The 26,266-nt window shown below is 35.6% G+C and overlaps 3 protein-coding genes across 4 annotated transcripts; 2 read left to right on the top strand and 1 right to left on the bottom strand.

The window, feature by feature from the left end:
- Nucleotides 1-1,248: 1,248 nt before the first annotated feature.
- Nucleotides 1,249-14,326, bottom strand: LOC147278960 (DNA topoisomerase, type IA, core). Its single transcript, XM_086252599.1, has 22 exons — nt 14,149-14,326; nt 12,972-13,748; nt 12,437-12,855; nt 11,512-12,166; nt 11,132-11,218; nt 10,232-10,278; nt 9,682-9,791; nt 9,428-9,528; nt 8,730-8,822; nt 8,127-8,210; nt 7,726-7,809; nt 7,141-7,209; nt 6,575-6,634; nt 6,005-6,076; nt 5,657-5,764; nt 5,449-5,525; nt 3,922-4,005; nt 3,299-3,410; nt 3,114-3,203; nt 2,207-2,272; nt 2,014-2,109; nt 1,249-1,903 (listed from the first exon to the last, which is right to left on the bottom strand). The coding sequence occupies exons 1-22, from the start codon at nt 14,272-14,274 to the stop codon at nt 1,781-1,783; spliced, it is 3,540 nt and encodes a 1,179-aa protein (XP_086108725.1). The 5' UTR covers nt 14,275-14,326; the 3' UTR covers nt 1,249-1,780.
- A 2,579-nt stretch (nt 14,327-16,905) lies between these two features.
- On the top strand, nt 16,906-20,331 carry LOC147278961 (SWAP (Suppressor-of-White-APricot)/surp RNA-binding domain-containing protein). Its single transcript, XM_086250989.1, has 3 exons — nt 16,906-18,094; nt 18,952-19,223; nt 19,363-20,331. The coding sequence occupies exons 1-3, from the start codon at nt 17,079-17,081 to the stop codon at nt 20,127-20,129; spliced, it is 2,055 nt and encodes a 684-aa protein (XP_086107115.1). The 5' UTR covers nt 16,906-17,078; the 3' UTR covers nt 20,130-20,331.
- Nucleotides 20,332-21,601: 1,270 nt separating this feature from the next.
- On the top strand, nt 21,602-25,591 carry UTR7 (UDP-N-acetylglucosamine (UAA) transporter family). 2 transcript variants are annotated; one of them, XM_086250782.1, is made up of 8 exons: nt 21,606-21,790; nt 21,892-22,110; nt 22,262-22,367; nt 22,511-22,756; nt 23,986-24,096; nt 24,192-24,350; nt 24,883-25,026; nt 25,189-25,591. In XM_086250782.1, the coding sequence occupies exons 2-8, from the start codon at nt 22,067-22,069 to the stop codon at nt 25,357-25,359; spliced, it is 981 nt and encodes a 326-aa protein (XP_086106908.1). In that variant the 5' UTR covers nt 21,606-21,790; nt 21,892-22,066; the 3' UTR covers nt 25,360-25,591. The 2 variants fall into 2 exon arrangements, with proteins under 2 accessions (XP_086106909.1, XP_086106908.1); XM_086250783.1 differs by lacking the exon at nt 24,883-25,026 and having other exon boundaries at nt 21,602-21,790.
- Nucleotides 25,592-26,266: the final 675 nt, after the last annotated feature.

Here is a 26,266-nt window from a genome sequence, read left to right on the forward strand (position 1 = left end):
TCGTTTTTTTTTTTTTTTTTTTTTTACTTTTGATTTTAAAATTTGTTTTGACCTCGGAAATATATAGATTTTTATTTTAAACACATTTATTTTGTAGTCGAACATTTTAAATAGATTGTATTATTTTATCTTCAGAATAAGAATTCCAACTTGAGATTTCTTCAAATTGAAGAGCGAAATATTATTGATCAATAACTAGTTTGTACATTTATAGCATCTATGAAGGAGTCCCGACAAGGTCAGCAACCACCGTGGACGGCTAGGTTGTTGGCCACCATGAGTGACCATTGCCTTTATCTCACTTTTATTTTTATTTTTTTGAGTTTTGAAGAAATAAAATATAATTTTTTAGAAGTTAGGGGCCCTCACTTCTCAACAAGTCTTTTTAGAAATAAAGCATAGGTGTTAGAAGTAATTGGGTGCACTGATCAAATCTTTGGATGCATATACTACCTCTAAACGTTTGTTATATAATTTGTGTTTGAGCTCAAATAGTTTGAATCCTAACCATTTAATGTCGAATTTGAACAAATTGAAAAGGGTTCTGAAAAAAAAAATTTGGGTTTTGGCCCTGATTCACCAAACATTTATAAGAATGTTTGATGCTGCACAACTGAACATGTGTAGGCAGATTCAGTGCAACAACACCAAATATTTTTCTAAATTTTTTTAAAACTGTTCGATAGCGGATTACTAAACACATTGCTTAGTATTCGGTGAGTTATTGTCGAATGACTCAAAACATGTTCGACACTAGCGATTCCAAATTTTTAAAACAAACATTTTTTATGTTTAAACTTAAAGGAATAATAAAAATAACTCATTCAAAGACTCTTAAACCACGATTTGAGAATCCATCCTTCAATTTTACACTTGTTTGCATCAATATGCCATCAATTTTACACTTGTTTGCATCAATATGAAGAGTGTTGTAGTGGTGTTAGGATTTTGTTAAAGAGTTGAGGGTAAGTGGATAGTCAAGTTTAAGTGAACTGTTTTTTTTTTAATTTAATATTATATCTTTAAAAGTCAATTTACATTATGATATAATTGAAAATTATATTTTTAATAACATATTAGGGATAGAAATAAAAAAATTAGGGCTAAATAGCAGCACCCTGTTAAGAAAAAATGTCATCCATTTACGAATTGGTGCTTTCATTGACCACAAGCTTTTGATCGACGCCCCAACTCCTCTGTAAATGTGTCAGATATGCCTACACCATCTTTGCATAAATCAAAGATAAATTGAGTTAAAAATAAAACCTTTCCATGAGATAATATGTTATAAATAATTGAAGTCTTTTGGATACATAAAATGTCATAACAAAAAATGAAAATTGAACTTGCATATTATACAAAGCAATTTCCTGCCTATGAGCTAATCAAACTAATAATTAACTTGTTTATAACCTCAAATTTGGAACATGATCAACCTTCTGGTCAAGCATTTGATATACCCTTGACCTGGCTACCAATGACTTGCTAAATCAATACTCCAACCCCTCACAGTGATGTGTATATCTACAGGTGTGTCAGTAGGCAATATGCCAATTTGTCCACACAAAATGACTTCTTTCACTAATCCCAAGCAATTCAATTCAGGTCAGTGCACAGATTAGGTCATCTCTTCAATTTGCTGTACATTTCCAAATTTGTAGCTTTTGCAGTAGCAAACACACCTTCCTTGATGTCAAAAGAACTTCAGCATCCCATTTTATTTTGTCAATTCATGATTTGGTCAGTGAGGGGGATAAGTCACCCCTAATGAAGTAGGCTACTATATGGCTTCTAAGGCTTCTTCAACCTTTGGTTTGTTCTTAGGTCGACCAGTACGTCTTACAGCATCACCTGACAAAAGCTTTAATGCACCCTCCAGGGTTATTTCACTAGGTTTCATATTCTGCATGTGTTTAGGATAACCCAACTCATTAAACATGGTAACATGGTAAATATATGAGAAATGTTTTATCAGAACTCTTGACAACAGAATTCTGAATGTATAAATCATACCTTGGGAACATCAGCAATATTGCGCCGATGTTTAATTGCAAGTCCAACCCTTGCAAGCTTTAAAATCACCGGTTGCCCATCCTTAGGATGGTCCCCCTAAGATGAAATTGAAAGAAAAAAAAAAATGAGAAATGAGTTCATGGATGCTGAAGGCAAGGAAACAGAACTTGGTAGAACAGAATGAAAAACAAACCAATGTCACAGGATAACGCATCAACTCGAGAGCATCTTCAAGGGTAATTGAATACACATCCTTTATCTGGAAAGTAATTCCATGTGAATATATAGAATTCAAATAAAAGCATGATGCATCTACAGTACGCAAGTGTGCACACACAAACACAGAAAAAAGGCAAAATTAAGTAGAGGGCATTGGTAAATTTGATCTAAGCTTTTCTCTGGGATAGGCATGGAAACCTTTGTTAGCACATAAATGAACTTGTAAAAACAAATATTTGAAATCACAAGCAAGGATAAAAGCACCTATTTTAAGTATTATGAATATGGTTTTGGACAGCAGTCTGCAAATCAACTCCAAAGGGGGCAACGATTATTGTTGATGGGCCAATCAACAAAGTATCCCATTCTAAAGTAGGGCTGTTTATGCAACACCTAGATTATTTAAAACTCTCTCTCTCTCTCTCTCTCTCTCTCTCTCTCTCTATCTCTCTCTCCAGGAAAAAAATGTCCCTTAGTGTCAACTCAAAGGGGTTTCAATTGTAGCTTAAAGCCCCTTCATTTTGGCTCAGAAGGTTTTCAGTTGTGGAACCAGAGAAGGATCTTACAAAATCTGCATATGTAATGAAATTGGTAGAATAGTTCATCCCAGGTATTTCTACGACAGAAAAAAATGTCCCTCAGGATAAATAAGAAAAGATAAGACGAATGTGGGTAGATGCAGAAGACAATAGAATAACAATACAAGCAAAATTGGCTTCAAAGACACCAGGGATAGGAATCTTCAATTTTTCTTAAGACATAAAATATGCATATATAAACATTCGAAGGATCCAGATTTATAGATATTAAAAAAAAAGATAAACATAGAAAACCAGAATAAAAAGGCTTCAATAAGCAGATACTGTACAAAGTTTACATACATGGGAAACAGACGCTCTTTTAGGTGAGTATCCATTCCTGTCTTCACCAAGTTGTACATAGAAACCATAAGGACCATTCTTCAAAAGAATCTGAAAGAACATAGACATTTTTCTTTAATGTTAAGCTCTACATAACTTGCAAATTGAGCCAGTGGAACCAAAAATAACCATAGAATCAAACAAACCTTTTCACTGGAACCTGGATTTAGACCTAGCACTTTTGGTTCCTCCATATTGTGGTTCTTCACCTGAGGATCCGATTCTGGTTCTTCACCGTATAATGTCTTAGCAATGTACCTATTTGCAGTAGCCAAATGAATCGTTGATAATTTTCTTTTGGCGACAACTAAGACAAGTTTAGATTAACAAAATGGAAGTTGAAATTTTATGAAAACTTTGCTATTTCCATTGTCTATGTTATAGCAAGGATCTAGGTCTGAAAACTGATTATTTTTCTTGTACGCAACCTGTAAAACACATTGGGTGTTGTTTATGTTTAAAGTTAAGGTGACAATCCCATTTCAGGGTATATTGAGGGTGAGGGTATATTGTAGAATGTATGTTGTTTTTCATTCATTGTTGAATTGGCTTATCAACTTTGCCAATATATTTAAGCCGATGGGCAATGTCCAGACCATGTAACTCATTTTTGTCCGTTACTTCAATTTTTCCTTTTTCCTCTCTTGTTACTTGTTTAATTCTTAGCATTGATCCCTAATTGTAGTGCTACTGTTAACAGAATGATCAATAATCACCATATTGCCGAACATGCATGAGATTAACTTTATATCATAGTTTCAATACTCACTTGCACTTTGGGTGTTGATCACAACCTATAAAATAGCCTGCACCGAACCGACTCACTTTGAAAATCAAAGTGCCTTCCATACAACTGAAACACATTTAAGTGAAGATTGCACAAATGTATTAGAAAAAATACTCAAGAAAACACTTTCATGTGAGCAGAAGTTTAGATAAATGGTCAAAACAGAATTCTGGAATCAAATGTAAAGTGCAGAAAACCTAATTAGAACTAGCCATGTTAAGAAGAATTTTTCATTTTTTGAAAAGAATCAAGAATTTTTTTACTAAACCAACCATATGAGGAAAACATAAATCACCGGAAAAAAAAAAAAAAAAAAAAAAAAAAAGTCCAAGCAAGACATGTTTGATAGCTTACTGTTACATAACTTCTCAATATATGGCAGGCCCTTTTCATATCCATTGTGCAATGCAATAGATAGGAGACCCTTAAGTTGTTTATCTATTAGCCTTTGAAAAATACAGTACTCTGCTTTAAGAAAAATGTGAATTATTGAATCGCATATCTATTACCAATCAATCAATGGCATACTTGACATGCATTGTAGGCATGTGAGAACATGTATCAGTCATAGGTACATTGTTAGGCACAGACCCTTAAATTAGGATTAAAAAAAAGTTACTTTCATGAAACACATAATAATTGCGGAAATAGAAACACAAAGTGCACAATCACAACATGAATACCATAAAATATGTGTGTGTGTATTAAAGATGTAATGATAGAAAGTTTAACGATGTGTGTCTGTGAACAGAACTCTACAAATTCCCCCAGCATCTTCAAAGAAAATGGAGATGGAAAAAATCTTACCCAGGTTTAAATTTTCAGAGATACATACTCAAGGTTTAAAGTAATTTGCAAGGAATTATTCCGGTCAACAGAGATTTTTATTAGATATACAATCCAATGAAAGAAAAATAAAAAATCTAAAGCATCAACAGAATCTGCTTCAGAGAAATCATTATAAAAACAAGGCTTAATTTTGTTTTTACCACCTAAAGTTTACATTGATTCCCACTTTACCACCCAGAACTTTATTTGTCCCACTTTACCACCCAAAGTTTACATTGATTCTCACTTTACCACCCAGAAATTTATTTGTCTCACTTTACCACCCAAAGTTTACATTGATTTCCACTTTACCACCCAAAACTATTTTTCGTGTCCCAGTTAACATTTTTCCGTCTATTTTGTCACTCTAGATTCAGGAGGTAAAGTAGGAATCAATGTAAACTTTGGGTGGTAAAGTGGGAATCAATATAAACTTTGGGTGGTAAAGTGGGACAGATAAAGTTCTGGGTGGTACAGTGAGAATCAATGTAAACTTTGGGTGGTAAAGTGGGACAAATAAAGTTTTGGGTGGTAAAGTGGGAATCACCCCAAACTTTGGGTGGTAAAAACACAATTAAGCCTAAAAACAAGTATTCAGTCTGAATATAAAGTATATAATAGAAATATGACATTTCAGTCCTGCTTGTGAGTTGTGACATAGAAATGACAGCAAATGCATACCTTGGACATGTCCTGCTTTTGTCAGGGAGAGAAGCAAACAAAAAGTCTCCAAATTTTTTTTCCATCATCTTCTCCACCTGAATATTATGTGGCTTATTATAACATATGAAAGTTCCTTTAACAAGGATATTTTACCAAAAGAGGCTTACTTTTTATGACGACTAAATCTTCTTACTTTTAACTAATAAGACCAAATCGTAATTTGTACCTGATGGATATGAACATTACTGGTACGGTCACAATAAGCACTGAACCGGGTCCAATAATCTTTCAGGAGGCCCTTCCATTCAGTTAAGCCAGCAGAGACATTATCAAGCTGAAGCACAAGTGAGAGCCATGAAGAAGTCAATCACCAGCAAAAAGACCAGGAAAGGAATCCAGATTTCAGAAGTTTCTGAATTTAAAATTAATCAAGTACATCAAAAACTAATAATGGCAAATGAAAATATTGCTTGATGGATGAGGCCACCCTGTAAAAAATCATGTGGTACAGCATCCAAACAGGGAAAACTTTTAAGTGAGAATGACTATATGCAATATAAACTTAAAAGTTTACCTCAGTCTCCATATCAGCAGTAAAACTGTAATCTGTGACCTCAGAAAAATGGTGGCAGAGAAACGCTGACACCTAAAAGTAACCAAGAGAATAAAATAAATTAAGAGAGGCCGCATGAAATGTCAAAATATCTCATGGAAATAGCAAATTGAGAACTAAAATATTAAGCATACTCTTCAAAAAAGAACTATCGACAAACAATGCAAAGGTAACAGTTAAATATATGGTATGCAATAATAAAATAGATGTGATACATCTCATTTCTGGAAGAGAAGCATATGACTGACTTGTGTAAGAACAATAATTAATTACAAGAAAAACTCTAACCCATAGATGAAACAATGTAAAAGTTTAGATAGGAAATAGAAGAATAGAAACTAGGATGAAAAGACAAGCAAGAAACCAAGCAAAAATAAATCAAAAGCACCATGTAGTGAGCATGACCAATGTTGCACAGGAATTGGGGGAAATTCCACATAACAAGGGATTTGCATGGAGCCACAAGAGAACATATAAATATCTTTTCCTTTTATCTAACTTCCACTAATTCAGAAGAATGCCAGAACATACCATACGACCACGAAATTCTGGATGTAATATGCGGCTTTTCACTGTGACATACTTTCTATCCTGGCACCACAAATAAATCAGATGTCATAATACTGTTAGTTTAAAGTCAAAATATAATAAGACATCATTCTCCAGAGCATGCTTACTGTGAAGATATGAATTAATTATTTACCCTAATACATGTTGAAACGTCTATAAAAGGGTTCTAAGGATGCAATAGACAACTCAAGAAATTATGCATACTTGCTATCAGAAGAAGTAATTTCATGCAAGTCCAACTGAGCCAAGCTAAGAACTATTCGGCCATGGCTCATCAAAATAATGAGCCTCACCTATTAGTTTGAGCTTGGCCCATTTCATGGATTTCAGAAGACGGTTGTGGCACGATCAGGCAATTAATGAACAGCACAGTCCATTTGCAGCCTGACCAAGATGCGCACACATCAAAGGACTCAACACTCATAAAGATACCAGCGTTAAACAATGGTAAATGTGTGTGTGCAATCTGAACGAAATAACATTAAAATATATTGAAAAAAGCTGACAATTTAAACATCATCATTTACCTGTAAAACCTTCAATGTGCTTGCATATGTTGAAGGTCTTCCAATCCCAAGTTCCTCCAATTTCTTAACCTATAGCACAAAACATCACAAAGGTCAGAAAACCAAGGTCAAACAAAAAGATGGTACATAAGTAATTTGTATTCAATTTGCGCTAATACATGGCAGAAAAATTATGGAGAGAGAAAGCATTGAGTAGTGGTGGAGAAAATATGGAGAGAAGCAGAATATGGACTTGTGTAACTTTACCAAATTGCCTTCATTATTTATTGGAAAAATAGCTGAAATGTTATCTCGTATTGAAGGGGATTTTTTTGGAAATAATAAGTTTGACATAGCTTTAAGCATGCCCCTACAGTTGCCTCTTAATATATTATAACACATTTAACTCATATAGAGAATTGTAATTATTCAACCTTCAATCTCCTTGGTACATTGAATCATAGGCATATCTCTGGAGGTGGCATTTTTTAAAGTAATCTACTAATCTTTAATGGCAATAAATTCATACTCCCCCCCCCCCCCCCCCCCAAAAAAAAAAAAGTTATAAAAACATTGCTAGTATAAAGAAAAAGTACAAAATTTTACCAATGTTGCCTCAGAGTAGCGTGGAGGAGGTTGGGTATGGTGCTGCCTGAGTTCCACTTCACCAATATGTAATGGAGCTCCAGACTACAGGACCAAAAAAAAAACACTTAATCAAGGAACATTATGTAGCACATCGATGCAAATTTTACCAACATTTGACAATAAAATGAAGATAATTTCTTATGAAATAGAACAGAGAGCGAAACAGTGTCCTTATAATATAATGGAGCCTTACCACCTACTAAATGCCACATATGCTCTCCATTATATTCAATACCATACACTCTAATCCCCAAATTAAGAGGGGCATGTGCAACCTAGCACATGGGGTGCTTAGGCATTTGAAAATCACACAACAAAAATTAGGTAGTCCAACTCCAATTAAATTTACTTCATGTTACCTTCAATGAATTAAGAACCCCAAAAGCTTCATCACGATTGTTTGCTTCATTTTCTTTATATCTGACTGCTTCAGCTTCCTTATCCTATAAAATTAGAAATTGGACAAGTTGGATATCTCACATAAAAACATAAGTGCCGATTTAAGATATAGTATCAAATCAAAACACGAAAGTGAAACTATATTAATAACAGGCAATGTACTCTCCAAAACCTGACAGAACTTCCTTTCAAAAAAAGGGATAATAATTTGCAATGATGTGGATTTGTACAGTTTACAATTTAGTTCCCAAGACTAATGCATATCACGATATTAAAAGTTAAACTGACATATAAACTCGTACAAGAAGCAAATAGCAATTTTGTGAATAAAATGAGCATGGAAGCCTATCTTTATTACACAAAAAATATATATATATATATATATAAATTCATACTATAACTCAAGAATGATAAGCATATTCAATTTATTAATACTTAAGCATTCCCATTTGTTTCAATTACACATCACTATACATGATGTAAACTTGAATGATTGTGACACGCCAGACAAATGCATAGATACATTATATGGTGTTTGCAATAATATGAAAAACAGATTATACCTCAAAGACTGCCTGATATCCAAGGAATGAAACCCTTGAGCATGCAGATCGGAAAACAATGGACTCACCAGCATTCCCAATATCAACTTGTATCTGGTTAGATTAATGGGGGAAAAATTAGGCAAGAGATGATAGATTTGCATATGACTAGAACATAAGAACCAAGCTACGAGAAAGAGTCAACAAGTTAATGCATTTTTTATTTGACAAAGTGTTGCTTCTGCAGCCTTCAAATGATATAATTACATAATACTGTAAAACCACCATTAAGTTATATATAGTACAAATAGAGAAAAAATCCAAGTTCAAAGATTCCAATATGCACAGTTTTACTCAAAAGCTGTAATTTAATGTGCTGCCACTATGATGACAATTCAGATGCACACCATGCTCATACTGAATTATCAGAAGAAGAAAAAGAGAAAAGATATGGTTCGAGGACTGTGGAACTACTGTGTATAACAAAGTACAAAAATATAAATGAAAGATATTTTAAAAATATAATTACTTATCCAAAAAAGAGAAACAATGTGAAAATAATGATATCATCTTTTTATAGAAAAATAATGATTCGTATGAAAAAAACAAATTTTTGCAGCCTGTATTTGCAATTGTTTAGCAAGAGATGGTGATAGTTACAAGGCTGCTGGTTCTCATCACTTGAATGAGAAGAATTTTCATAATGTTAACATTCTAACCTGCTCAATTGTAGTAGGCTCCATTTGACATGCCACTGTCCGGCACCAAATAAGAGTGTACAACTTCAACGAATCTTCATCAAGTATCCCACTGAGGGAGGCTAAATGCCAAAGAAAAAAATTTTAAAGTTAATTCACTGGAAAGAGTATCAAGAGATGAAGTGAGCATCTGCAGAAACTAGCATTATAATTATATTCACGAAAAAAAAAAGCATGCACAAATTGTCATGTGGCCTGCAAAATTGTGTATTTACATGGCAATCTTCGAACATCAGTTGGTCTAATAGCTTCATGGGCCTCTTGAGCATTCTTCACCTTCTTAAAAAATTTGCGTGCACTACCTGATGCAAAATTCTGTCCATACCTGCATTAAAGGAAAGATTGTTTGTAAGGGACAAGAATGAAAATATAGATCTCACTGCATGCGTATAACTACAACATAGAAGAAAACTGCAAATGGAGTAAACATTAATTGGAAGCTATGGCAAATTATATTTGAAATCTCACAAAGCCAAAAATCTATAAGTTTTAAGTTGTAGTCTGACACAAGCATAAAGTGCATTTGAATAGTTGTGGGTTGAACAGAGATTTGAAACTATGGTCAACTTGTTCAGGGCCCTGAGAAAATGAACTTCTGTATTTATAAATTGAAAAAAACCTAATTACAAGTACATTAACATAGACAACCTATTGCATCAAAGTAGACAAATAACTGCAGAAACACATAAACAAGCATATTCAGCATTTCAACTGAAATTAAGTTACAAATAAAATAGATGTAGAAATGACATTTATCTGCAGCACCTTTCAATGACCAAGGAGCGTATATTCTTAACAGCTTCATCAGAAATCTGTAGAAATTTAAACAATGGGTATTAGAAATAACAAAAGAATCTCAACCTTATATAAAGATGAATATTGGCTGATTGGCTCAACAAAACGGAGCTTTGACACACAGTGTAAAACATGTGCACACACGCAGACAAACACACATAGAAAAGTAGGAGTTTATCATATCACAAAGAAATATACAATTATATTTTGAAGCAAACAAAACAAATGAAAATTTTAGTAACTCCAAAACACTTACACTCACTCCATGAAGCTCACGTTTTTACATTATGCAGTATAAAGGATACCAATGTACAGTTTAGGAATTGAAAACACAACATAAGATATCCATTTCATATAAGTATCTCAATTAAGTTCTAAAAACAGTTTAGCAGGTAAAGATCCTATTTTAAAAACACAAGACAGAACTTGGAAAGACGCTTTCATAAAGTAGATTCATAGTAGGTCAAAACCGCTAAGAGTACTTTTACAAATTAGTTAAAAGTTCCCATTGGATCTCTCATTTAGGTAAGACCACTAAAATATATGTTTTTAGTGCAGTGTACAACTAGGAAATTTAAATAATATAAAAAAGAAGCAATAGTGTAGAGTACTTCCCTTGAAGGAGATGAGAATATAAGAAAAATTAACTTAGAAGTCATTTTATCAACTGATATAAAGGAGTATGCAGTTACATTTACTTGAAAAAAAAAACTAATCAGAATCTAAAGAAAATTTAGCAATTTAGATATACTTAAAAATTGATCTCCCACAGAGAAAGCAATAGAAATATGAAAAGGAATGCAGCCAAGAAAATACATCAAGTAGCATGCACCGTAGAGAAAATTTTCATGCAGCCAAAGTGATACCTACGTGTAGTCCATCTGTTCTGATGTATGTGATCAAACCCGCTGCCTTACCATCAGATAATTGAACCCCCTCATAAAGCTTCTGTGCAAGCTGCATACATAATGTAACTTCATTAGAGAGATAGATGTGTGTGTGTGTGTGTGTGTGTGTGTTTGTGAGTTTTTATATATATAAATGATGCATACATATTTCAAAAGAAAAGGAAAAATGCATGAAATCACCAGGTTATAAATGAATGAAAGGTCAAACTAGTGGCTAGATCGAAGAAACTGAACCAAAAGCTAGTCAAAAAAAGAAATTGAAGCAATGATAACAAATAAAATATAGGGATAACTTTCATTTTTTAGATGGAAATCAGAAGATAAATGCTCCCAAACCCAAACCTTCATTGTATGTGTTGCACCGAAATGTAATTTGTTTGCAGCATCCTGCTGAAGTGTTGATGTTATATAAGGTGTGGGAGGGTTCTTCCGGATTTTGCTTTTCTTAGAGTTGATCACTTGAAAATTTTCTGAATTAATCTGCTGTTCTATTTCTTTTGCCTCAGACTGAGAGCTGATAGAAAATTGATTTAACTTTTCGGAGTCAAAATGGGTCAAGTGCGCTGGGAAGGATATGGCATTCACTAATGAACCCTGTTCTTTCTTTTTCAACTCAATCTCAATAGTCCAATATTCCTGCGGTTTAAATTCATCAATGTCCATTTCTCTGTCGCATAGAAGAGCCAGTGCAGCAGATTGGACTCGTCCAGCAGACTGGCAACCTGGTAGTTTCCTCCATAACAATGGTGAAATATTAAATCCAATCAAATAATCAAGAGCACGCCGTGCAAGGTATGCATGGACCAAGTTTTTGTCAATTTCTCTTGGAGCTTGCAGAGCACTTTTGATGGAGGCCTCAGTGATTTCATGAAAGACAACCCTTGCTACATTAATATTTTCACATAAAGCATCCTGTTGTTGTAGCATCTCAATAATGTGCCAAGCAATAGCCTCTCCTTCACGGTCAGGATCTGATGCAAGAATAAGATTTTCTGCTCTGATGAACAAGGTAAAAGAAAAATAAGAAAATTCAAAAACTTACCACAAGAAAATGAAAATAAGAAATAGCAAAAATCAAGATGTCGAGTTCAAAATCAGTACTATATACCAGCATACCCCAGATAGGATTATTGGAATGCTCATAACAAACACATCTCCTTAGTAGTCAAATATTTTATAGCCATATGAAAACATACTGGTGAACCTTAATAGCCTCATAATCACTGCTGCTTTAGGTTAATTGGATGTGAAATGATAAAAAACATACCCACTTAGTGCGACCTTTATGCTCTTAAGATGAGTCCAGGCAGCAGATGGAACTTCCCACACCATACTAAAATCATCATCAGGCCGCACAGATCCTGATCTAGCAGCCAAGTCCCTTACGTGGCCATAGCTAGGCAGCACTTCAAACATATCACCAAGGTAACCCTGAATAACCTTCGCCTTTGTAACAGACTCCACCACCACAACAGTCTTCCCAGTTGCAGGGTACAGCTGCTTCAATGTCAGTTTTCCCTGATGTTTCACTTTGCCCATTTCTTGTGGTATATGTTTCTGCAGTGACTTAGTAGCTGAGTTTACAGATTTTCCCTTTCTACTACGGCTCCCACCTTTCTTATTTGGCTGGGCTTTTGTTGAAGAACTGTCAGCAACTTCTACAGGAGTTTTGCCAGTGAGATTCAACTGAAAGACTGCAGAGTGTTAGTTAAAATATTGCAATGTAACAATTAGACTTAATCCTAATTCTATTCATTGAGCAAAAAAAATCCAATTTCTATTCAAAATTAATAGTTGCTGACCTCTGAATCCTGTGCAGATTTCTTGCCACTTTTGGTATTAGCAGATTTCTTTGTTTGAGAAGTACCTTTAGAACTTTGTGTCACAGCAGCTTCTGCTGGAGCATTAGCCGCAGAAAGTGGTTCTTTAGTTTTGCTTTTGGACCTCTTTTTCCCTTTGGCTTTAGAGATCTGATTATTATTGCTTACAGACGAATTTGAAATGAAAGAACCCAGCTTCTCATTTTCCTTCTCACTTCCAACCTGCTTTTCAGTTGAAGCTTCTTTATCAACATCTTTGGAGATACTAGCATTGGTAGCTTCGCTTTTACTGTGAGCTGCCAATGCCTTTTCCCGTTTCCTGTGTTTACTAACCCGTTTGAAAGCAAATATATTTCCACAACTCCTGCCATCTTGGACACCCACATTCTCTACTTTATTTGTCACAGATGGAACTTGAGAGAAAAACCTCTTGGAAAAAGCTCCAACTCTATAATTAGGTGAACTTAATCTACAACTATTTTCAATAGACCCACAACCGATAATATTACCAGTCCCAAAAGAATGAAGGGAACCATGTTTTAAGTGAGAATGAAAGGTAAAAGCACGTTCAGACCCTTCACCACTTCTTCTCAACGGATGAAAATTTGGTCCAGCCTTTGCATGGTTGGTCGTGATCATGCAAGAAACTCTGGATTTTTTAAACTTGAGCTGAGAATAACTTCTGTATATACTCCCGGTCAAAATTGGGGAAGATGGTAAGCAAATTCCTGGGTTGTTCTCAAACGCCCTGCACTGCAGCTGTAACACCAATGCTACACATTACAATAACATCTTTTTTGTGAATCAGCATCTATAAACAAATGGTAAACATGCATTTGCGCATACCAATTCATACAAAGTTACACATACACATATGAATATCCCAGTTCGCATCTAAGTAAAATCCATGAAAACTACGCACAATAAATGTAAGGGAAACAAAAAGAAACTACAGTGTTGAATGTCCCAGCAACCAAAATATACTTTACAGTTCACAGCATAAGGAAAATACTACACATTAAACAACCACATTATAAACCAGTCGTAAATAGTAGTATTTTCAGGTTTTTGAAGAAAGTGGTGCACAAGGAATTGTATGAGAGTATAGAATATGATTCATGTTTTATTTACTAAGAAAACAACTAAAGAAAATTGGAACCTTGGCCATGGAGCGGCGGAGTCGCAGAGCTGAAGAAGCTGAAGAAGGGTTTGAGAAGATGAAGGAATAAACAGTGGAAGTGGGGACGGTCAATGCTATGGTCCTTTGCAAATGAATCATCGTCATGACAGTTTCATTTGCTCAGCGCAAAGATAGAGTGAGTTTCGAATGTGTGTTATATAGTCTGGTAGAGATAAGGGAACCAGGGAAGGGGTATAGAAAACGAAGGTTTTAAGCGAGGGTTTTAGGGCATGTTTCGGACTCTGGTAACAGGCCGGGTCCCGGTACGGGTACGGGCCTCAAAGTTTGATCCGACAGACATGGCCCATTATTCAGAACGTAGCCTTTTTTTTTTTTTTTTTTTTTTTTTTTTGTTCTTCAAGTGTTAATTACTAAACTTTGTTTTTATACTTTTTACTGATTTTTTTTTATTGCAATTGACTTGTAAAAAAATTAAAAAAAAAAGAGATTTTATGATGGTGGTGGTGGTTACAAGTTACAACAACAACAATGACAACAAAGTAGAGTTGTAGCAATGATAATAGGGACATTAGAAGCGTGATGTTGGAAACAATAGTGGTAGTAGAGACGAGATTGTGGTAATGGTAACACGGATGATGAGAGAGGGCTAGGTAGAGACTGGCCGCGATGACAACTACTATTGTGCTAGTAATCAGGTGGCAATGGCGGACAATGATGATGTGGGATGGTGGTGGTGGATTTGGTTGAGAAATTCTCTTATAAGCAAAAGAATGGTACAGCATATATAAGCATAAGATATTGGACTATAAAGTACATATTATGGTATGTTTGGTACACCGTATTAGAGATATGAGTGAATAGTTCATATCAGTTGTTTGGTGTCAACTTGTATTATTTAATTACCTGATTATGTAAACCAAACTAGGCTTTTAATACTCTCCTTATATGACTAACTAATACAACCCACACATTCAGGATTAGATAATACACGCTTATTTATAAATACTTGGAAAAATAAAAACACGCTTTTGACATAAAAACCAACAGACGCTCTTTTCATATTTTTCTTCCTAGGATTCTTCTCTACTATCTTCTCCACAAGTTATTCTCTTCACTATTTTCCAGGTATCCATCTCTCTCTCTCTTTATCTCTCTCTCATACTCTCTCCAAAAAAGGTTAGTTCATGTACGTCCTCTTGTCCTATAGATCTTGGCAAAAACAAAGAAACAAAAATTTCTTGTTATATGAATCTTGCCAAAAATTATATGTGTCATATGAATTTCAATTTTCACTAAGTTATCAAAGAATTATAAAAAATAGTATGATTCACTGTTATCTGATGAAGCAGTAAATACAATATAGCTTAGTCAGACTGTTTATCCGGAACCGTACAAAACTTCTGATAATATTCTGGATAAACAGTCAGTACTCTCCAGAATATATTAGCACAGTCCGACAGAAGTTTTATCATATTTATCTATACTCACCTTTTTTTATGATTATTCAGGTTTAGTGAGTGTGACTATTTTTCTTTAAAATTTGACTTCTTTAGAATTTTAGATATAACACTATTTAGGATAAATTTAAAAGCAAATTTATGGTCCCAAATTTTATATTTTAAAGTTCAAAGTTTGTTGTTGATCAAAGAAAATTAGAGATTATTTTCCAAATTCTAATATTTTCTCAAATATTTAATTTTTTTTAATTAGAAATCCATTAACACTGTATTTTAGTAGAAATACTTATAAAGAGAGAAATAGAGCAATATATTTTGCATGTGGGTTCAACCCTTAATAATCATCAAACGATATATGAATCGTTAATTTGTCAATTTATAATATTTCAAAAAATGAGAATAGATTATTTGAATCATTAGACCAAAATCCGCATCGAATTGATGTGACCCCTTTTTTATACAAAAAGATTTTTTTTTAACTAAGTTTTTCTTATAATAGAAGAAATTAGAACTTAAAATTTTTTTTTTGGTATTTAGAAAAAAGAAGATTGAACTCAGATGTAGAGTAGGCAATTTCACGAAACTAATTAGAATTTAGAACTTCTTACAACATTGAATGGTTTTAATAGCTGATTTTTTGTTGTTAAAAAAAATGAGAGACTGTAGTTGGTAGTAATTCTTAAGAGGAAATTACAGATTTAGTCCAGTTATTTTATACCTAGTTCAATTTTGGTCCACAATCTTTTTTAAGTTCTGTTTTGGTCCACTAATTGTTTCACTTGTTCAATAAAGGTCCAGATTTGTTTTCTCAAATTTGGCCTGCTTTTTACCCTATCAAATCTCACCCAAATTCAGCAAATATATACTTGTTTTAAAGCTATGCATTTCTTCTTTACAACCATATAAAGATCATTCAAATTGGAGTTCTAAAACTCCAGATAATTGACCCTAAAGTAGGGTACCCAAAACTGCCAATTTTTCAAATTTCACCAAATCTCAATTCTCTTAGATTATAATACTCCAAATTTGTTTTTATGACTAAGAAATGATGAAATATAACTTATACTTCAATTATAATTGAAGAAAACACAACCCAAAAAATTTAAAGTCACAAATCTGGACCTTTATTGAACAAATGAAACAATTAGTGGACCAAAACAGAACTTAAAAAAGATCATGGACCAAAATTGAACTAGGTATAAAATAAGTGGACCAAATCTGTAATTTCCTCTAATTCTTAAATATAGTTATAAAAATAAAATAAGAAAATATTGTAATTTTGTTACTCCTCAATCCTCATGAACAGTCGTTACTAGCCCTATGCCCCCGAATTTGAGATGGAGCTTCCCAATTCCCGAAAAAAAAAATCGGAGAAGAAAATATAAAATACGGTAGAGAATTATAGAAGAAAGAGACGAAGCTTTGGAGGCAATCACTCACTGAGAAAAGAAGTTGTTCCATTCTACAGTTGTACTGGTGCTGTACACTGCAATGGATCGGCAGGCCCACGACTACGCCGCCGCAGCCTCAGCAATGGCGTACGCTCAACAACAACAGCGCCAACAGCAACAGCAACAGCAACAACCACAACAACCGCCGCAACAACAATTCGGAGGGTACCCACCGCCGCCGCAGACCCAACAGTTTCACGGCCCTCCCTTCGTGGGCCCACCACACCCTTCTCTCCAGCAATTCCCATACCACCCCCACTTGCAGCAGCAGCAGCAGCAGCAGCAACCGCAAGTGCTCTCGCACGCGCCGCCGCCGCCTCACCCCCACCACCTCCCCCCACCGCCTTCCTTCGCTCCCCACCTGCCCCCTCCTCCGCTCGTCCCCTCACCCTTTCATCCCTACGACGCTCCTCCCGCCGCCGCGCCTCCCTCCGACCCGGAGCTCCACAAGCGGATCGACAAGCTCGTCGAGTACTCCGCCAAGAACGGCCCGGAGTTCGAGGCCATGATCCGCGACAAGCAGCAGGACAATCCCGATTACGCCTTCTTGTTCGGCGGCGAAGGCCACGGCTACTACCGCTACAAGCTCTGGTTATCGACCCGGCTGCCTCCCGCGGCCGGGTCTTTCAACCCGCCCTTTACGCCCGGCTCGATGCACATCATGCGCCCGCCCCTCAACCCCATGATCAACGGGCCGCTGCCGCCTTCCGCCGCCATGATGGGCGGTCCGCCGCCGTCGTATTTCTACGAGCAGCAGCGGCACGGCGGTCAGCCGCCGTTCGGGGTTTACGGGCGGGCGGATTACGACCAGTCGGCCAAGCCTTTCAAGGGGCTTTCGGGGCCGCTTCCGTCTGAGGTTGCAATGGAGCTCAGCAATGTGCTTATGACGCTGAATGGGACCAAAGAGTCCATCAAAGGAGCCAAGTTCTGGTTTATGCAGAGGTCAATTTTCGCGCCGGCTCTAGCCGAGGCTCTCAGAGAGAGAGTCTTTGCTTTAGATGATTCTGAGAGGCAACTGCATGTGATATACCTGGCCAATGACATTCTATTTGACAGGTATTCTAATGGTGCATTGTTCATTCTGGGTCTTACAGAGTTCTTGTTTCCTTTGCTTGCTTATGCATGCTTTTTTGCTCTTGCTTTGTTTGTTTTTGGGTAGATTTTGTTAGTCCAATGCAGCTCTAAAATATAAGAGTTTTCTTTTTTGACTTGTTCATGTGTAGCAACAATGACATGGAAATTGGGAGGAGCAAAATGGAAGAGTGTTTAAATTTACTAAGACAAGTGGACATTATTGTAGTTGTTTAATTTTCTTGTTCATTTCGTTTAATCTGCATACCTTCCTAATTACATGCTGCATAAGTATAACTTGTCTTTGTTCTTATTGCTGAACATTACAGTTTATGGACAGATGTGCCTCTGTTTAGGTAGGGGTTCGGCTGATGCTTGATATTGTGTTAAGATTCTTTAGAAATGAGATGATGATGGGTTTAGCCTTTCAAGGATTTTTGTACTATTATGTAGGGAAGGGGAGTTTTGTGATGTGTGTTAGGTGTGGAAAGTTAAATTTATAATTTATCAGAGGGGATGGTAGATGAACCTTTCCTTAGATATGAATTAACTCTTCTTTCTTGCCACAAGGGACGGAAGATCATTTATAGCTTTGACATAGCTCTCCTTTCTTTTATCTAATGAAGAAGTTGAATTGCAAAAGCTCAATATTTTTTTATGTGCATTACAATTCGTCTAGTGTGTAGCCTGGAGTGTACAGTTTTGTTTATTTTTGATGATAGTGTGAATAAAGAACTTAGATATTTCTTTTCTTGTTTGCCTTTTGTTTTCTTTGATACAAGGGTGCTCATTGGTAGTGTGAATAACTCTTTGATAGTCCTTTTTTGCCTTCAAATTTACAGCTCACATCGGCGGAATGAAGGCCTTGATAATGAGTCCCTTGCACTTAAACCTATCTTAGGTTCCATGCTTGCAAGGATTTATCACAACCCTCAAATCACAGAGGACAATCAATTGAAGTTGCAGCAAATTTTGCAGTTATGGGCTTCTAATAACATTTATGATCAAGATACTATTGATGCACTTAGGAATGAGATGATTGGTGGACCATCGAGTAATTCTTTTACAGGGCTTCCAAAAGACTTATCCACTGCTTCAACAGATTCAGCTGCAGGTAGGCTTCTGTGTTCTGTGTGTATGCAGTATGCACATGTGTGCTTGTGGAATCACTCTCACTTATTAACTGTTTTATTGCCAGGAACTGGCATATAAAGTAGCCTATATGTTAATCAACTTTATTGTTTCAAATGCAGGATTGCAACAGCAGACAACAAGCCATAATGTGCTGCAATGGCAGCCTGATAGGCAAAGTTCTGTTTCCAGTTCCCATGATCAAGAGCATCTTGATAAACATGCAGTTCCTGGGCAAGCCATGCCACTGTCTGTGCCATCCCAGCAATTTCTTCCAAATTCAGTCCCTCCTGCTGCTTTTGCAGGGTCCATCCCCATTCCATCTTCTGTTCAACCACCAAACCAACAACCTGCGCCTCATTTACTGCCAGGTCAAGCTGCTAACAGTGGTGAGAAGTTGCCACCATATCCTTTGTTCCCACCTGGTCTTATTCCAGAAATGGTCAGAAAGATGCAGATAGGCAGTGGGGTGCCATACTCTCCAATGAGCCCTCTGGACATTCCAACTATTATACCCCCATCCACTGTGCCTCAGTCGGAAATTCTTGAGAGAGTGTCGAAATTCTTCAAAGAGATTGGAGAAGTTAACCCTTCTGAAGGGCCCATGCATCAATCTGATGGTAGAGATGAGGATGATTATGAAAGAGAGCCTCCAGTACGCAAGGGAGGAGCTTGCATCCCTCCACCCCCAAATTTGCAGGTAGACCCAGAGACAGGGGCTTATGCAGATGGAAGTGTAGATCGAAAGGGTGGCTCAGGGAGGTTGGGACTTGGGGCCACAGCTAATCCGAATGAGGCAAGCCAGTATGATGATGTTTATACTTCTTACAGGAAACAGAGAAGCACCACCTACCACTCATCCATGAGTGCAAGAGCTGCAGCAAGGTAAAAACCAGTTATGATGAGAGTTGGAAATTGGAGGCTACCAGATTGGCTTCTTCCTTTTTCATTTTCAGTTTTCCGCGATAATGTATTCTGTTCTAGGAGCATCAAACTTGGTTGATTATCTTGTACTATTGATAACTTTGATTCAAATTAGTGTTAATGCATGCAAGAAATAGAAGTACTGTAAACATTTCACCTGACTAACAGATATTGAGTCTCCTTTGATTCATGCAAGCTTTCTTTCATCTATTGAACGTTTTGGACTTGATCTTACATTGACAAGAAATGAAAAATCTTCACAAATGTAGAAAAATCACATGACAAAAGGTATCTTGATTTTCCCAGTTTTGACTTTTGAGCACGAAGAAAATTAACCAAACAAGACTTCTCACCCTTGGTTTCTTTTTCCCAGTTTTTGGGTGCTGTTAGAGAGATTTTAGGCTATAAGTTACATCAAGAAAGATCTCTATTCTGCTTTTGGTTACAAGAGAGGAAATCGAACTTTGGAGTTAGCATTTAAACCTATTCCATTACCTCACTTACCCTTACCATTTAGATTAAACTCCAAGAGCTTCCATGCCAAGAAATCATTCATTTTGTGTGGAGAAATACTATCTACCTTCTTCACCAACCTTTTTTTTTTTTTTTTTTTTTCAACGGTAGGAATATCAATTTTCCTCATAAAACTTGTCCCAAATGGAGTAGGATGAGGATACCACTCCTCGCTCCACTGCTTCCTTTACCAATCTTTAAATTGAAAAATATTATTTAAGGTTTTCTACTATATTATAACATAGTATGCAATAGTATTTTACGTGTATTGTAGTATGTATTTACAATGATTATTGTGATGAAGAGGTAATTGCTAGAGTAGTTCAGTTAAAAGAGCGGTAGAATTTGCTCCATGCATAAAAGTTTGATCTCACCTCCTTCTAAATATAAAAAATAAAAATTGTGATGGAATGCTAGCTATCTTTCTTAATTTATATTTTTCTTTAAACGATTCTAATCATGAAACTTATATTGTGAAATAAAAATAAAAAAGAGAGAATGTCGAAAAAATAAAATAGATTTTGAGAAATAACTAGAATTTCTCTATGAAAATAAAAATAACAAATTTGGTCCCATGCCTTCATTAAATTGTTATGATGTGGGTAGAAAACACAGCATGTGATGCTTAACTCACATGGTTTTTTTGGTCGAAAGTTTATTTATTTATTTATGTTTCCATATTTTATATGTCGTTGGGAAAGAGACCGTTGACGACCCAACGTTGATAACGAGAATTTGCAATTGAAAATTATAGAAGAAAAAATATTTAAAAAATGCAACGTTCCTAAAAGTCCAAGTCCCAAGCAAAGGAAGCATCCAAATTCCAATCCTATCCATCCCACCTTTGATGGTGATGGCGTTTCGCGCATGCCATGGTGGTAGATGGCCGGAATATCGCCACCTGTTTTTCATTTTTATTTTCACGCGATTTTCATTTCCATTTTCATTTTCCACTTTCCCTTTCCTTCCTTTCCGCTACTCTCTCTCTCTCTCTCTGTTTGCATTTTTTTTACTCTCTCTGCATCTCACGCGCCACACTCTCTCACACTACTTCTTTGCGCTTTTCTTCACTCTCTCTCTCCCTGATCCAACAACCCATGTAATTGCAATCAGGTTTGCAAATTTATGAATCTTAAATTGGTTCGCTTCGTCTTTCACTGTTTTGGGTCCTGTCCCTGCGTCCCATATATAACCTCTGCTTTCACTCTTTTCAGATTTGGGGTCTCTTTGATTAATTTGCTTGTTTTGGTCAAGCAAACAACACCCAACTCTTTCTTTCATTGGATTGTCATGTAAACTGGGACTTGGGTTGGGACTAACTCTGCCACTGAGCTCATATTCACAGTAACACCCACACTGAGACTTGTGTTTTGAAGCTTAGATTTGGCCATGGAGAAACGTACTGATGGAGGAGAAGTTAGTCCAACTCTGAGGTTCTCTTTCTCTATCCCCTTTTGCGTTCTTCTGGGTTTATGTTATATTAAAACTTTTAGTTTGTTGATTGCAAAACTTTTACTATGTATGCTGTAATGCCTTGAATTGAGGAATTACTGATTCAGTCAGCTCTGTTGTGCTTGAGTGTAGTTTGTCTGCGGCTTTGTCGTATGGGGCTGCTTCCATGGCAATGGTTTTTATCAATAAAGCAGTTCTTATGGAGTACTCATATTCAATGACCCTTCTCACACTGCAGGTATTACTTACAATTGGAACATTGCTCTTTGATTATTGTTCATAGTGACCCTTTTTTCATTTCTTTATTTTGTTAGCAGTTAGCAACTGCTTCCTCTTTGATTATTCATAATGAGCCTTGTTTCGTTTCTTTATTGTCTTTAGCAATTGGCAACTGCTTTGCTTATATATTTGGGTCGTGAATTTGGATACACGAGAGCGAGAGGATTAGAAATGACCACTGCAAAAAAACTTCTCCCTGTTTCGCTTTTCTACAATGCTAATGTGGCATTTGCTTTGGCCAGTTTGAAGGGAGTTAATATTCCCATGTATATTGCAATCAAAAGACTCACACCGCTTGCCGTGCTTGTAGCTGGATTCTTCGCAGGAAAAGGGAAACCCACAATACAGGTTTTGTGTTGTCTTTCTTTGGATTATCTTGTACATTGTTTGACTCCTGCCCGTTTTTATGTAATAGAATTACTTTCCAGTGTTATTAAACTTTATGATTGTGCATATATATTGAATGGATTATGTTTTTTATTTTTCTTTCCCCTTTTGATAGGTTTTAGTGCATATTCATAGGCAAGATACTGTTTAGTCTTGGAAACATATGATGTAAAAATTCCATAAATAACCGATATGAATTGACTAACACTATAAATTTCAAATGAAGCTAGATCATATTGTTCTTTGATCATAAGATAAGATATGCTGGATGAGAATAAGTAACATTTTGTGTCTTATTCGTATTATTATGGCCAGGTCATTTCCTCAGTGCTTAGCAAAACCCTTCTCCATTCTTGAGGCTTAGTATAAGGTGTAAAACACTTGACTTTAAACTAACTGCACTCAGCTTTGACAAAATATAATAATTGTTGTTTCTGTTGAAAGCCTTTATGATGGCAGCTTTCACCTGCTTGTTGATAACCAAAATAAACAATCTCTGGCATCGTAATTGAACAAAATGTCTTATGACGTAATGATGCCTGACTTCAGAAAAAGTTGATTTTATTAATGTAGATAATGAAGCTTGATTTCAAATTAGCATCCATCAGTTATTGTTAAAGGGTTTATTTCATATTTAGTACCTAAACTTTGACCATTGTCTTAATGTGGTACCTAAACTTTTATTTGTCCCAATTGAGTACATAAACTTTTATTTTGTGTCTAATAGGTACCAAAATGAATTTTTGTTAAAATTGTCAATAAAAATTAGGGGCAATATAGTCAAAGTATATTTTAATTATTTTCTTTATATGTTTAAAATTATTAAAAAAAAAAACACACAACAAACAAAAAAAATTAAAATTAAAAAATAAATTTTTTGAAGTGACTATATTGCCCCTAACTTTTGTTGATAATTTTAACAGAAATTCATTTTGGTACCTATTAGACACAAAATAAAAGTTTAGGTACTCAATTGGGACAAATAAAAGTTTAGGTACCACATTAAGACAATGGTCAAAGTTCAGGTACTAAATATGAAAAAAAACCCATTGTTAAAAGTGCAAAACATATGTGTGGAATCTTCTTGATGAGAAATATATGTCAAAATTGTGGCAAGAAGCATTTCCATGACTAAATTTGACGATACGTAGTTTTGTTTAATTGTCTTTTCCCTCTCTTTCATGTTTCAGGTGAGTCTTTCTGTGCTATTGACTGCAGCAGGGGTTATGATAGCTGCATTAGGAGATTTTTCATTTGACTTTTTTGGATATAGCTTGGCCCTCACTTCTGTTTTTTTCCAGGTTTGTTATGATGTTTTTGTTCATCCGTGGGTACTTGCTATAAAATTGTATGTTATGGTACTTAAGCTCATCCAAGTGCTTAATTTTACATTCAGACCATGTACCTTGTGTTGGTGGAGAAATCTGGTGCAGAGGATGGGCTATCATCAATTGAAATCATGTTCTATAACAGCTTTCTGTCTCTTCCATTTTTGCTGTTTCTAATTATAGCTACAGGAGAAGTTCCAAATTCTTTATCAATACTATTTGCAAAGGTCAGAACCTTAGCTTTTTCGTTATATATGCATTTAATTCATTCTTGATAATTTTGGAAACAATAGATGCTCTTCTTGAGCAAGGAATGCTTGACTGCTTAAATTTCTTTGGATGCCAACCTATCTCATATTTATTAAATCATATTGGAGTCTTAAAATAGTAAAAAGTTGGTTTTGTATCAGGAAATGGATTACGGATTTTTATTAAGGCCTTGTTCCACAAGTTCTACTGATTTTGTGTTGTTTGCATTTGCTTTGGGACTCTGGATTAGTGGATATGCAGTTGCACTGCTGCCCATGTAATTAGGGACCATGTAAAGATTGCTTTGGGATTATTGCTGTGGCACTGAATTCTTTTTACAGATGTGCTTCAAAGTTTTTTTTCCCTATTCGTTTCTTCTTGGATATAGTCTTCTACCATAAAAATACCACTCCCTTTTATCGCATATCAAGATCCTGCAGTATATTTTACTTATGAAGAAAAGAAAAAGATCCTACTGTATAACTGACATGAAATTGTCTTTATTTGCAGAGTAATTCCTTATATTTTTTGGTGATCCTGATTTTTTCATTTGTTATGGGCATTGTTCTCAACTACACCATGTTCTTATGTACCATAGTCAACTCTGCTCTAACAACAACCATTGTTGGCGTCCTAAAAGGAGTAGGGTCCACGGTACGACTGAAACTGCCTCTTTGTTGTAGACTAGTTGATCGCATTATATTATAAATCAATCATTCCAATACCAAATCCTATTGGGCATTAAATTTAGTTCATTTATTGTAAAACAAAATATTTTTGAGCAAAACTATTTATACATGTTTCTTTGTGTCTCAGACCCTTGGTTTTGTCGTACTGGGTGGTGTGCAAGTACATCCTTTGAATGTGACAGGACTGGTTATCAACACAGCTGGTGGAGTTTGGTATTCATATGCCAAATATCAACAAAGGAAGGACAAGCCCCGAAATGTGATGTCAGATGTGGAGGCTCGTCGTACTCGAAAATGAAAGTGATATTGAAAAATTGCATACTGTTTCCACTAACAGCTGCTTTGTGTTGCAACTTTTGATTGTTTTGCTTGTATTTTTCATCAAAGATGACCAAATAATTCTTTCAAAGACAATGATACATAGATTTGTAAACATGTTCAGTTAACAGTATATTAAAATTCATCACTCTGATCACATGGTAGAGATGTTTCATAGTAAAACAATTCATCATCTTCCGATTTACACAGCCTGGTTGCTTTGTTTTTGTCTGCTGTTCAGTATTTACTGACGAAAACTGATCTTTCTGATGTTGAATGTGGTGGCTATAACATGAATCATATGAAATGCAGATTGTGACAAGTCTTTTTCCTTTTGGGAAAATGAAAGCTGAAAGCTGGTTGCTGAGCAGCATGTTCATCAGATGTGCATCGCTTGTTGGGAATCAAATTTTACAGACTCAAATGTATAGATATTGTTGCATCATTATGGTGTCACACTGTCACTAAATTAGATGCTGGTATGAATTTGGATGCATTCCTTGACTCTTTTTTCATTCTTGAAATTTAGATATTATAGAAAGCAAAAAAAAACCCCAGTTCAAGTTTTGGGAAAGATTAGGCCTTGAGAAGACAAATCTTCCAGGATCCAAAGCTATCAGAATGGGACTTCCCTGCACATGCACTTGTTTTCCTGTTCTGCTAATACAATCTTCAGAGCAATAATATCCTTTGTTTTCTCCCCTGCTACAATTATTGCCGGTGAAGTAAGACTTTACTATTTAATTTCATTCAGGAGTTACAATTTATGTTCTCATACTGTGAATCTGGACCATGGATTAAATTGATTTTAAAATAACCATGTGGTTCAAATTCGCACTCTAGCAAAAGAACATTAGTAAATGTGTAACATGATTCGAAAGATTTGA

The sequence above is a fragment of the Dryas octopetala genome, chromosome 7 (genome assembly GCF_963921425.1).
Source record: "Dryas octopetala chromosome 7, drDryOcto1.1, whole genome shotgun sequence".
Classification (NCBI taxonomy): Eukaryota; Viridiplantae; Streptophyta; class Magnoliopsida; order Rosales; family Rosaceae; genus Dryas; species Dryas octopetala.

Excerpts from the sequence above, each read along its gene's own strand:
- UTR7 (XM_086250782.1), top strand. The coding sequence starts at position 22,067 with ATGGAGAAACGTACTGATGGAGGAGAAGTTAGTCCAACTCTGAG. Across the intron at positions 22,368-22,510 it reads TGACCCTTCTCACACTGCAG|CAATTGGCAACTGCTTTGCT; the intron begins GTATTACTTACA and ends TATTGTCTTTAG. Across the intron at positions 24,097-24,191 it reads TCACTTCTGTTTTTTTCCAG|ACCATGTACCTTGTGTTGGT; the intron begins GTTTGTTATGAT and ends TTTTACATTCAG.
- LOC147278960 (XM_086252599.1), bottom strand. The coding sequence starts at position 14,274 with ATGACGATGATTCATTTGCAAAGGACCATAGCATTGACCGTCCCCACT. Across the intron at positions 10,279-11,131 it reads TCAGAACAGATGGACTACAC|ATTTCTGATGAAGCTGTTAA; the intron begins GTAGGTATCACT and ends AAATTTCTACAG. Across the intron at positions 5,526-5,656 it reads GTAATGTTCATATCCATCAG|GTGGAGAAGATGATGGAAAA; the intron begins GTACAAATTACG and ends CATAATATTCAG.
- LOC147278961 (XM_086250989.1), top strand. The coding sequence starts at position 17,079 with ATGGATCGGCAGGCCCACGACTACGCCGCCGCAGCCTCAGCAATGGCG. Across the intron at positions 18,095-18,951 it reads AATGACATTCTATTTGACAG|CTCACATCGGCGGAATGAAG; the intron begins GTATTCTAATGG and ends TCAAATTTACAG. Across the intron at positions 19,224-19,362 it reads TTCAACAGATTCAGCTGCAG|GATTGCAACAGCAGACAACA; the intron begins GTAGGCTTCTGT and ends TTTCAAATGCAG.